Source organism: Diabrotica virgifera, chromosome 2 (assembly GCF_917563875.1).
Source record: "Diabrotica virgifera virgifera chromosome 2, PGI_DIABVI_V3a".
NCBI classification, from domain to species: Eukaryota; Metazoa; Arthropoda; class Insecta; order Coleoptera; family Chrysomelidae; genus Diabrotica; species Diabrotica virgifera.
Window position 1 is genome coordinate 137,926,804 of NC_065444.1, and position 13,444 is coordinate 137,940,247.

Below are 13,444 nucleotides of genomic sequence, written 5' to 3' on the forward strand. Positions count from 1 at the left end.
AATTTCGGGCCAATGCTTTCTCAATGCATTCATTTTTTACGAATTTTAAGAAAATAATAAGTATTTTTGAAAAATATAAACGCGGAATGAAAGATTACATTATTATCGAGGGCCGAAAGTCCTTTAGAATAAAAAAAGTGTCATTTTAATGAGATATTTGAAATTAAAAATCACACTCAATTTTCTCTTCTTGTTACCGCTGTAACTTATTAAAATACACATTATAGAAGTTTTCAGGGACTTTGTTAGTAAAACTTTAAATACCAGTATTTGCTACAAATACTTATTAGTTACTATTTGGTACTTTTAAATTAAAATTTCAGAATAGCAGCCTTTTAACCTTTTTATAATTAACTCGAGTTCTTCAATCAGAAATAATTAGACCAGCTTTGGAAATAACCGTTCGCAAGGCACTAATGTTCCAATGACACTAATTCGTTCTTGAGCTACTTGTGCATGATAAGGAAAAATATATTTATTTTCTCTCCGCCATTTTAACGAATCTTCATTTCGCGGCAACCGATCGCATTCCCTAAATCTTTGCATTTCTATTATTGCCCTGCTTGTCGTAGTGCCTCGTGGCTGATCCTGCGATCCCATAATATCATCCGGATCTGCAGATGTTTTCTCATGTTCTAATAAAATTTGAGTCGTAAATCCTTATTCTTTTTGTTCCATTCCAAGTTTTTCTGCAATAAGAGCGATTCTATTTTCTGTGCTATTTCCGCATTTGTTGGATCCTTAAAAGGAATTAGTCGAAACCTTATTCTGCCAAGAAAAGTTGAAATAGACAGTTTATCGACAGTTTAATAAAATACTCCTACATTGTTGAACTAGTGTTTATGTACATATTTGTTATGCTTATAATAGCCTTAACAATTTCTTCTGGCTGAATAAATCTTTCCAACATATAAAATGTCGAATTACAACATGTGGAAACATCTTGCAGTAATTTGAGAGGATTCCCGTTTCCTGGATTTTTTCAAAATCTAAAAGTTTAGCAGTTGCTTGTAGAACTCTTTTTAAAGTGGCTAATGGTATTTTTTATTTTGGTTAAATTTTTAATGATTTTCTTATATCACTTTTGATAACAACATCTGAGGTAGAAGTTTTTAAGTTAAATTGTGGCTGATTTCCTCATCCTTTAAGCCATCGTTCACAATAAAGTTTATTTATTGTGTGTGCAAACTTTGCACACACAGGATTCACAGGATGAGGAAATCAGCCACAATTTAACTTAAAAAAAATGATTTTATTGACGTTGCACTGCAAAGCATCCAAATTGTTTCATTTTCACATCATTTTGTACCACCTTTAACATTTTGTGCATTATAGGAAACAATAATGTATTAAAATTTTGTTTTCTAAGTTCTCTAAGTTATAGTCACTTATATAAAAACGTTCCATAAACTACTAAATTTTTCTATTTTTGTTTGGCACTAATGGCATGGTATGCGTTCTAATAGCAAACCCAATTTTGTAATAGTGACCTAAACAAAATAATAACACGTGTAGAATTTTACGATGGTCCACAGTGGTAACACTTTTTATTAGGAGTTTAATATACGAATATTTCGTTGCTCTGTTAAATCACAATTGAATCGGTCATTGCGAAAACAATCTAAGACCATATTTTGAGTAAAATGACGACGCTTTTCAACGCCATTAAATTTACATATAAATATATACATAAACATTTAAACTTGTTTTGCCTTTCAGAAGGATTCATTTATAACCCATAATACTTATACAGAGAGCACGTAAAGGTTGGAATAAATTAATTTTCTCGAGAATGGACAATTTTGGAAAAAAATCCCGAAAGAGGTCAATTTTTATTTTTAAATTACGACTTTTTGTCATATATATCATACTAGTGACGTCACCCATCTGGGCGTGATGACGTCATCGATTATTTTTTTAAATGGGAATAGGGGTCGTGTGATAGCTCATTTGAAAGGTAATTTAATTCTCTATGCAGCAATATAAACGTTTACATAATTATTTATATAGGGTGTCCAAAAGAAATTGTTTTGAATTAAATTTATTGACATAAAAAAAAGGATGAATGTAATTTATTTAGTTCAAAATACATTTTACTGTTCTCAGAAAACAGAAAAAATGTTTATTTGGAAAATAATCATTCCTTTTCGCTTAAATCAAATGTTCAAACTGTTAAGAGGAAGGTGGGTGGCGGCTTTAATATTGAGTTTATGCAAAAAACAATATTTATTTGTCAAATAAACATTATTTCCTGTTTTTTCTGACAGCAGTAAAATGTATTTTAAGTTAAATATATTACACAAATTCTTCTTTTTGTCAATAAATTTAATTCAAAAAATTTTTTTTTGGACACTCTGTATAAATAATTAGTTAACGTTTATATTACTGAATAGAGAATTGAATTACCTTGCAAATAAGCTATCACACGACCCCTATTCTCATTTAAAAAATTATAGATGACGTCATCACGTACAGATGGGTGACGTCACTAGTATGATACATATGTCAAAAAGTCGCAATTTGAAAATAAAAATTGACCTGTTTTGGTATTTTTTACCAAAATCGTCCATTCTCGAGAAAATGAATTTATTCCAACCTTTACGTGCTCACTGTATAAAATATTGTATTATCTCGGAATATCCAACTATTAATGAAAATATTTTTACGTTTCCTTAAAAGTTTACACATTGTAACATGTATTGTTTTCACAATGACTGATTCAGTTACAGACAAAAATCACAATGAATAAAATATTACTATCGTAAATTAGCCCACCTCTAGACCCGTTCGGTTGATTTAAAACAGAATGAAATGGTAAATGTAGGCGGGCTTTTGCATTTACGTAGCTTAGTTCAGAATCCAGCAGTCGACTGAGGTATTGTACTTGTATAATATAATAATTATTTGAAAATATTTTGTTGGCCAACCGCCTAGAGCCGAAATACATGTATTGGCTATGATCCGTTTAAATATCGCTGGACCTGTATATACGCATACGCACGTATTTACATGCAGTGGTATCTAATTATGTCATGTATAAGTTGTGTGCTTACATGTAAGTACACAACGTATACATGACATTAACATAATTAGATGATACCACTGCATATAAATACATACGTGTGCATGTGTATAGATGAGTGTATACTTGAATGTATGCATGCATATTATATCCATTTGTAGCGTTTAATTTACTGTTACCGGGACCTGATGCTGTGCAAATTGTAGAGAGCGAAACCTGTCATGTGGAGTAAATAATAAATTGATTGTGAGTACGTCTCTTAATTTATTTCACAAAATAAATATATATTTTATACACTGTGTCCGTAAAGTATGGAACAAATTCTTTTTAGCTAAACAGAGCATTTTAAGAAATAATCCTGAAACACGTTGATTTTTAATTTTAATTTACCGTATTTTAAAATAATATTCTAATATACAGGGTGAATTACTTTCGAGTAATGACGTCACCGTCATTTTTTTTAAATGGAACACCCCAATTTTGTCTCAATTTTCGGATTACTCTAGCTGAGCTGATTCCAAAAATGTATCACATGTTGATTCAAATTGGTACAGGGTGGACAAAAATACAATAGCTTTGTGTGTGTTCATAAAGTAACGCGTTAGTTAAATTAACAATATTATCAAAAATACTTATTGTATTTTTGATATTTTAATTAATTTTTGATATTGTTTAATTTAATATTTTAATTTAATATCAAAAATTAATTAAAATTTAATATTATGAGCACACACAAAACTATTGTATTTTTGTCCACCCTGTACCAATTTGAATCAACATGTGATACATTTTTGGAATCAGCTCAGCTAGAGTAATCCGAAAATTGAGACAAAATGGGGGTGTTCCATTTAAAAAAAATGACGGTGACGTCATTACTCGAAAGTAATTCACCCTGTATATTAGAATATTATTTTAAAATACGGTAAATTAAAATCAAAAATCGACGTGTTTCAGGATTATTTCTTAAAATGCTCTGTTTAGCTAAAAAAGAATTTGTTCCATACTTTACGGACACAGTGTATAATGCAAAAAAGTAAGACAGGTTTTGTGATGAGGATGGGAAAAATTTATGTCAGATCGATTAATAAGAATACTCATTGAGCGATTAATTTTGATTAATTAGAAATTAAATTCGAATTAAAAGAGCTCCTGAAAATATTCTCATACTTAATTCCATCCTTCTATTCACTCTTAACACACAATCGGTATTTTTTCTTTAAATACGTTTACCAATTTTTGTTTACCTGGTTTTTAAGCACCTGTAACTAGTACAAGATTTTGATATTTTCAAGTTTAATATTTTGAGCACGTTAAAACAGTTTTTCAGTACGTTCATTGAAATCTTTATCCAAAATGGTTAATAGAACAAATGTTTCTGCACAAACAAATTTATAACAAACAGATTTAAAGAAACGTGTGCACATCATCTTAGCACTCTTTCAAATCCCAATATATTTTATAACTTTAAGAAGCCTAAGGTATCCAAGAAAAAACGTGTCGTTAGTATTTTATACAGAAATAGAGTACTAAAAATTAATTTTTATAATTAATAATATATAGGTTGTTACAGTACTTACTGATGCAATCTTTCTGTAGAATACTTTTAAAGAATTTTAACTCTCTTTTTTAGGAACAAAACTAATTGTGTAAATTGAATTTTAAATCATTTAAATATCTATAAGTAATGTTTTGGCAATGTCTATTGTTAATAATGACTTAGGAAAACGTCAAATATCATCTATTTCCAAAAACTTGATGTCTGCAGGTACAGGTAATGTAATTAGAAACCTAGCTACCAAAGGCGATGATACATTAAAAAAATCAGTCAAACGGCCACAGGTAATTCACAAAATGTGCCTCTCCGTATTTTAAATAAAAGTATTTAATACAGTGTGTACTAAAAATTTAATATACACTGATTATTGGTTTGAAAGAGACTCACCCTCCACCGTCCACTGAATCTTCTGGTTTACAGCCTACAATCATCTTCTCTGGCCTTCCCATTAGAGAAGGTTTCCCTGGGGGCAAATTTTGCATTGCCTCGGCCTGTTCCCGGATCTGGCGCTTACGCTTCTTACTCCACATTTCATGGCAATCTTGCCACGTAGGTAATTCCGGAGCAGAGATTCTAAAATAATGAAGATTATACATTTGATGAAATAAAAGTAAAGTTTCATAAATGAAATTAAATAATGAAAAAAACAAACAAAAGAGCGTCGCACTTGGAAAGTGCCGACAGAAGTGAACACTTCTTTGATTCAATTCGATTCGATTTTATTTAATTTTATTTATCTTAACGCCCAATTGTTTTTTCGAATTTTAAGATTTTAGAGAAAGGCAGCTTTAGATATAACTCGATTCAGGGTCCACCACCATCAATCGACATGTTTATTCTTTTTGTTGTTCTGAAGCTATATTCCTTTATAGATAATAATTCCTTTCATCAACCTATACTCAAATTTTATTTTTAAATATCTTATTTAGTTTATATGATTATTTCATTCATAGGAGATTCTGACCAATAGAAAGCTACAGAAATGCAAATTAAGGTGATAATTTTTGATAATATCCCGTCGTCAAGTATATTACGTCAGATGCCCTTCGTTGCTACGAAAAAATACATTCAGTGACATTAATGACAATTAATGTTTTAAAAGTTATAAAAGTGATGACTGTCAACCGTAAAATATTTTATATCAACTGTGTGTTTAACAGCAGTGCCGGATTAGCCATTAGGCAAAGTAGGCAGTTGCCTAGGGGCCTCGGCCTCAAAAGGGGCCTCGGGCTCAAAAGGGGCCTCGCAGGCCAAAAAACGAAAAAATTTAAATATCATACAATACCATAAAAGTGACGATGGATGTATAAAACTACATTACAATGGTACTTTTGTTCACATGGAAGCCTATGTTGTGAGAAGTCTCTAATGAATGCCGTTTGGTAGAAGGGACCGTACTGCCTGTCAGTCTGCACGGTTTCTTAGAAAAGGTCACATGGGATTATGGAATACCATAACTGAAGAAGTACGGAAATTTTGGATTGGGAAAGTTTCTTCAGAATGCAAAAATATTGATGGAAGTTTTTCTGGATGCAAGTTCTGAAAAAGTTGGTAATCTCTGTAGTTAAGTTTGTATCTTCTTGCGGATTAGCGTGCGATCCTTTTTTAAGCTCTCATTTAGGCACGGTTCTGTGTGGAACTAAGGTATAAGGTGTGGCACGGTACTGTGGCAATAAGGGTACTGGAAAACCTTTTTACTTATCTTCAAAGATTGGTAATAAAGTGATAGAAGTAATGGGAAAACACGTTTTGAATTGAAATTAAGGAAGCCGGATGCCTACTACTCCTAAGTGTCGATTCAACACCAGGTTTGTCTCATATTGACTAGTTTACTATTAAATTAAGGTATGCTAGTTCATTTGATGGTAAAGTGTATATGAAGAGTACAGGGGAAAAACAAGGAATGTCACATTTTACACATATTGAGATAAACACCAATAAAGGTTTAATTTTTATGATATCTAAAAACCACTTAAGAGAAACTTAGCAGAATTGTAGCAATTCTGATGCTATAATCTTCATATAATATTAATCTATATCAATTTATTAATTTAATAATGCACCAAAAAGCTGCTGACATCCATATTTTTGTTCAGTGGCGTACGGCCAATCCTGGTCCGACAAAATTTATATTGACTGATATTTCTAGTTATTGTTCTGAATCGGTAGTCTAGTCGATAGTACTCAGTTTTTGCTACCACATGGCGAGAAAAGCTAAAATTCATGAAAAAGTTACATTCCTTGTTTTCCCCCTGTACTCTTCATATGCGTTTTCTCACATTCATATCCATAAGTAGTCATACTGGAGAAAACCTTTCTTCTGCTGTTTTTTAAACTACTGCTACTATTGCAATAATTTACATTACTTGTGCCGTACACTCGCATAATTTAGTTGGAGTAAGTGCTGCTGAAAGTTGCGTTGAAGGCCACATCGTATTTTGGAATTGTTCAGTCCGTGTACTCTCAGCTTCTACTTTCTACCCACCGTTGGGAAGTTATGATCAAATGCTTAAATGAAACTCCACTAAGCGATCCCATTCACCACGATCTAGTCCTTAAAAGATGCAAGCCGCACTAGATGGAGTGCAAGCCGACGCAACAAGAGCTTTGTCTAAAGGTTATGACGCCTTTACATCCGTTCTTCATACTCTTGCTGAAGACATTAATCAGAAAGCTGAAACAATTCATGAGACTAAGTGTTTGTTGAAAGATATGTCAAAAAAAGAAACATTCATAATGAAGGAGTTTTGAGCAACAATTTTAGAATGCATTAACGCTGTAAGTTAATCATTACATAGAGAATATATCTTCAAACTGAAGTTCTGCTTATAGAGAGATCATTTTGCTTACTACGAGCAGAAGGCCTGCGATCTACATCATCTACAATACTCTGAATATTTCGACGAAAGTAAACGAATTCGAGCAAGGAAGCTACATTTGGATTATGCTAATTCCAATGAAATTTTTCTACGGGGTGAAGAAAAATTAATGGTTGAAATGTATCTAACAATTTTGGATAAGGTAATTACTAATCTGAGTCGTCGGTAGACAGCGTATCAGTCAGTGAACTCAGTATGTGGTGTTTTGTGTGTTTTTCCGAGGTTTTGAAGGGACAAGGTAAAGGTTTCTTCAGGGGCCTCATAGCTTGGGTTGCTCAGGGGCCTCAAGATTCTTAATCCGGCACTGTTTAACAGTATTAATTTGTACTTACATAAATAAATTACAATAAAATTTTGGTTTTGAACACTTTTATTCATGAAATAATCGCAACAAATTGCACTCGATCTCTAAAATTAATATATAATTTTTGCCCTCGTGACACTTTGACATAATAAAACTGTCAAAGTGTCACTCGGGAAAAATTCAATAATTTTAAAGCTCTTGTGCAATTACTACTGATAATTAAACTTAAAATCAAATAATATTATTTGTTTCATTACTAATTTAAAATAATTAAGGTATGTAATTTGTTTAAAATCGAACTATGTAGTAAATAAATAATAACATTCTTTTATTTAATTTTAAAAATATTATTTTAATATAACTTGTTTAAATATGCCTAAATAATAAAATTATTATCCGGAATATAACAAATAAAATGACGTTTATTAAACGTCATTCAATGTTTACATATCGAACCGGACCGGACAGACTGCGTGACATGGCACATTAGGATTTTATAAGAATAGATGTGTAAATCTAGACAAGATCAACAAAGTCCAATATTTATAATTTTTTGATTGAGTGTTGGTAACCAAACAAATTTATAATTCAGTTTACTACAGCCTAAAATATACAGGGTAACTTTTTCTTTAAATTTAAACATTTTTTGGCTAAAAAAATTAAATTTTTAGTGTCCTATAAATAGGACGCTGGCCTCTAGGTTAATTTTATTCATTTTTATTAAATTTAATTTACAGTTTATGTATATTACCGTAATGTTACTGCACGCGCCCCGATTTTTTAAATGACGCTAAATAGGATTTCAGACCCGTATACTGTTGAACTAATATAATTACTTACTGTTCAGGATTAATATTCTTGAGCCAAGCCGATTTCAGTGCATCTTCGGCGGTTATTCTTTTTTCGGGATCAAGTTCCAACATTTTATCCAAGAGATCTAAAGATGACGGGGGCATAAACACAAAGTCCTCTCTTAATCTACGCCTATGTAATTTATTCGGTTTTAGGGTGTGAAAAAGAGGTAATTTGATCACAGAAGGCCACACCGCAGGAGTAGGGGTTCCACATACTCGGGATATCCTGTCCAGTTGCATCATATCAGCGTTTGCCTAAAATGTTTATTAAAGATTATTATACTCACCAAATATGTATAGTAGAACAGAAATATATCTAAATATGTTAGCAGAAATCTAATTTAATAATAATACTAACCAATTTTCAGAGAACCTTGTTACAAAAATTTTGAGATTAGTAAAAATTTGAGAATATTAAGGAAAAAAGAATAACTAAAGAAGTAAAAAAAATATTATGACAAAAAAAAAGAAAACATTGAACAGAATTCAATTGATAAGTTAAAGCAGGATGTAAACTGGCTGTAAAACACAAACGGCAGATAAATAACTCCAAAAAGACGTTAATACGGTAATGGAAAACTAATTATTCTCCCCTAGTAGAATTATCAACATCCCCTCGTACGAGGTTTGTCTTTTTAATTTTGCATATAGCCGCTTAGACTACACCACCAATAAAACCTTTCAACACAAATGTAACCTCAATCTTTTGTTGACATTAATCCATTTCGATACAGCAAGTCGTGTAGACACAGGGAATTTTTGAAATTATAGCAAGTCTGTCGAAAAATGTATCTTAAGGCTCGTTTTCACGCTACGTCTTATTGTACGTTTTGTGTGATAGGACAAATCCCATACAATAAAATGTGGCGTGTAAACAACAAAACGTACGTCTTGTCAAATCGAAAAAATTAAATCCGCTTATTGACAAAACGTACGTTTTGTATGACCCACAAAACGTACAAGAAAACATAGCGTGAAAACGGGCCTTTAGCCGAGAACATTTTCAAGTAATAATTTTTTACAATTTTCGGAAAGGATTATCCCAACAGTAATGTCTCGCTGAAATGGTTTCTGTGTTTGGGAATGAAGCATCACACCGGTCAACTATTTCCCGCTGATATTGCGAATTTAAACGTGGTCGCTCCTGTCTCAGCGTCGAATCCAGGCCCGGTTCACCCAAAACAGCAGTCACACAGCAAAACATTGATATTGTTCGTCAGCTAATTAAGAATGACCGTGGTGTAACATACCGGGAGATACAGTCGTATTTGGGCATTTCAAAGACCTCAATCCAAAAGATCCTACATGAAGAACTGGGTGTTACGAAGTTGGTTTCCCGTTGGATTCCTCATTGGCTCACAGAAGAGCAAAAAGCGGTTCGCGTCAATTGGTGTCAAAAAACGTTGGGAACGGTTCAACAAAGGAAGCTCAAACAATGTTTATAGTATTGTTGGTGGCTATGAATCTTGTATTTACTCCTACGAACCGGAAAATAAATGCCAATCCGCTGTGTGGGTGTTTCGCGATGAGAAAAAACCAACAAAAGTGATCCGTTCTCGAAGTGTGTCAAAGAAAATGGTCGCAACTTTTGTGTCAAAATCTGGTCATTGCTTTAGAAGATCGAAGAACGGATACTTCTGATTGGTATATAACCGTTTGTGTACCAGAAGTTATCGCGAAACTCCCACAAAGCAATACACAACGGCGAATCATACTACATCAGGACAATGGAAGTGCTCAAACTGCCCAAAAGACAATAGAGTTTTTGTTACTTCAAAACATCGAATAGCCATCCACCACATAGCCCCGACCTAAGTTTCAACGACTTCTTCACGTTCCCAAAGATCAAGAATTCAATGCGTGGGCAGCGATTCCAGTTGCCAGAAGAAGCCATCGATGTCTTCAGAACAGCGATTTTGCAGGTGTCATCTGAAGACTGGAATAACTGTTTTAGCAATTGGTTCGAATGTATGCAAAAGTGTATCGATCTTGGTGAGACATATTTTGAAAATCTAAAATACCTGCTACCAAAACAACAAAATGGTCGTCAGAATAGATGGACAACTTGCAGAACCTATAGACATAGGCAGCGGAATAAGACAGGGAGACTCACCGAGTCCTATGCTCTTCAATTTAATTATGGATAAAATCATCTAAATAGTCAACAAAGAAAGAGGATACAGAATGGGAAACAAAGAAATAAAAATACTCTGTTACGCAGACGATGCAATATTGATAGCCCAAGATGAAGATACTCTGCAGATTAGTTCACAGATTTAACACAAGAGCAAAACAATTCAATACAATTTCATATCAGAAAACTAAAACAATAGTAATGAGTAAATAAGCAATCAGATGTAAAATAGAAATAATTGATGGTAGCAGTATTGAACAAGTAATGGAAATAAAATAACTTGGAATTACATTGGCAAGATACGGAGACCTGGCCGACCGAGCAAAAGATGGATTGACAACCTGCCATAGAGGTATCAATCCGCCAATGAACAAGCAGAATTGCTTATAAAGAGGAAAAAGAAGAAGAAATAAATCAGTGGAAATGATTCGAACCGTGAGGTTAGTTTTCGTTGTATAATAAATACTTCGAATGTTTATTGCGATGAACTTACTTGGAATAGGGGCTTTTTCATAAAAAGTTCGCCCAATATACATCCACAGCTCCAAATATCGATGGCAGGACCATATCTTTCCTCTCCCAGTAGAAGTTCTGGTGGTCGATACCACAATGTAATTACCTTGTTGGTATAAGGTCGTTGTCTATCTTCTGCATTGTACAATCTGGCTAGACCGAAATCGGCAAGTTTTACTTCTCCTCTGAAATAAATGTTTTGAAATTTGTAAAATGAAAATATTATAAGTCAAATATTGACATACTAAAAATTTAACAACATGAAAAATGCCCGCAAATGTGAAAAAGACAATAAAAGTTACATGTGGAATAAGAACATTCATTTAATACATGAAAATTAAATCAATATGTTATTATACTTACTTATTATTCATTAGAATATTACTACACTTTATATCCCTATGTAGAAAATTCTTCTTGTGGCAGTAATTCAAACCGTCTAATAGTTGCTTCATAATGCATGCATTATTCAATTCGTTAAAATCTACCATTCCAGATTCCAGCAAACCCATCAAGTCATGATCCATGTACTCAAACACTAGGTAAAAGGATCCTTTTTCCTAAAATATCAAAAATGTTATAAATTATTGATATTCCAGAAAAAAAAAATTGCTATAACTGTAGGTGTGAAATAAATTATATACTATATAAAAACCAAAAACATTAATATCTTTTGTAATGTTAGTAACTCTGCCTGTGGTGTCTGTTGGGTGAGTCAAATAGCTAAATGATGCCACTGCCGGTCCTAAGTACATTTAAAAACGGCACAAGGATCAGGAAAGATAATCCTCGATATCCCCGATCTCCCACTGTTATCGGGGTTTATAGTACTAGAAGTACCTGACCTCACGTTGGAGGAGTTCATGGGGGCCTATGGAGGTACCGGTAAGACATGGTGTTACCACTGAAGAAAAGCTAGATCTAGTCACATTTTCCTATGACTACTCACTGGCCCATACCATCCCGGTCAGTATTAAAGACGCACGAGGGTTGGCATCCGCCTTTCGAAGGAAGTTTGGTAGAGTTGCAGAACTTCAATGCCAACTGCCAGCTCCTGGCAAAGCATTGAAACTCCAAGGTGCATCACGTTACCTTTTCTATCTGGTAATAAAAGACACTGTCAATGACTAACCTACCTACCAATATGTATGGGATGTATTAATCCAATTGAGAGAGCATGTGTTGGAGTCCGACGTGCAAAAGTTAGCCATGCCAAAGTTAGAATACCGCCAATTAGACTGGAGGGTTGTCCGACATATGGTGGAAGAAATCTTTAAAGACACCGAGCTCCAGATATTAGTCTGTTGCTATCCGCGTCGTTACTGATGCGGTAAGAAAATCGTCCCTTGCCACTTTTATACAACTGGGAATTGTTAAAGAGGGTCCAGTTGCCGATACCAGCATCCAGTTCCGGTCCCGGATAGGTTCCAGGAGGAACCATTTCTTAAGGAGGGGGCAATGTTACAGACCGACCTAATTCATCCGAACCTAATTCGTTTATAAACCATAAGTCATTCGACCCTGGATGATTTATGACTTGGCGCGACATACCTTTCTCGAATTCAAAGAATACCTCCGGCGAGCCAGTAAACAAATAAAACCACCTACTAGAAAATTCGTTATTACCTGTATGTAATTATTCCGTATGAATCTTTTTATTCGAATTGATCTAGAAAACTGTAAGTATGGAATAAATAGAGACGATTTTGAATTAGTTCTTCAGTTATAATAAAACCATGGTCGGGCGTTATTTTTGAATGTTGTATTTTTCACGGGATTTTTTACTTAAAAATTATTTGTAAATAGATAATTATATATGTATAATATAAGACATTGAATTGTTTCTCATAAATTAATTGTTAAGTGTTTATTGTTTTGTAAATATATTAAAGTGTTTATAAATAAAATAACATAAACTCAGTGTTTTTATTTAAATGTAAGTGTTAAAACCGTTTAATTAGTAGTAATATTTTAATCCAAAATTAAGTTATTGATCAAGAATGATTTCTAGGTATGTACTATGACGTCGCATACACTCTTGTCAAGATGACATGGGAAATTAACATACAGTGATGAGCGTGCTAATAACCGGCAAAATAGCGCAAAAGATGGAAAACATAATACATTGCGACACAAAAAGAGATGAAACTAGTGGAGGTGGAAATGATCGTTACAAACGTATA

The 13,444-nt window shown here is 33.2% G+C and overlaps 1 protein-coding gene across 3 annotated transcripts in view; it reads right to left on the bottom strand.

Moving 5' to 3' along the window:
- Positions 1 to 4,010: 4,010 nt before the first annotated feature.
- LOC114338480 (cyclin-dependent kinase 12) overlaps positions 4,011 to 13,444 on the bottom strand; it is a 324,741-nt gene continuing 315,307 nt past the window's right edge. For all 3 annotated transcript variants that reach the window (XM_050643997.1, XM_050643999.1, XM_050643998.1), the window contains exons 12-15: positions 11,625 to 11,821; positions 11,242 to 11,446; positions 8,601 to 8,869; positions 4,011 to 5,150 (exon numbers count right to left, since the gene is read on the bottom strand). In XM_050643997.1, the coding sequence (XP_050499954.1) occupies positions 4,961 to 5,150; positions 8,601 to 8,869; positions 11,242 to 11,446; positions 11,625 to 11,821 (861 nt within the window). In that variant the 3' untranslated portion in view covers positions 4,011 to 4,960. The remainder of the gene's footprint in view (positions 5,151 to 8,600; positions 8,870 to 11,241; positions 11,447 to 11,624; positions 11,822 to 13,444) is intronic.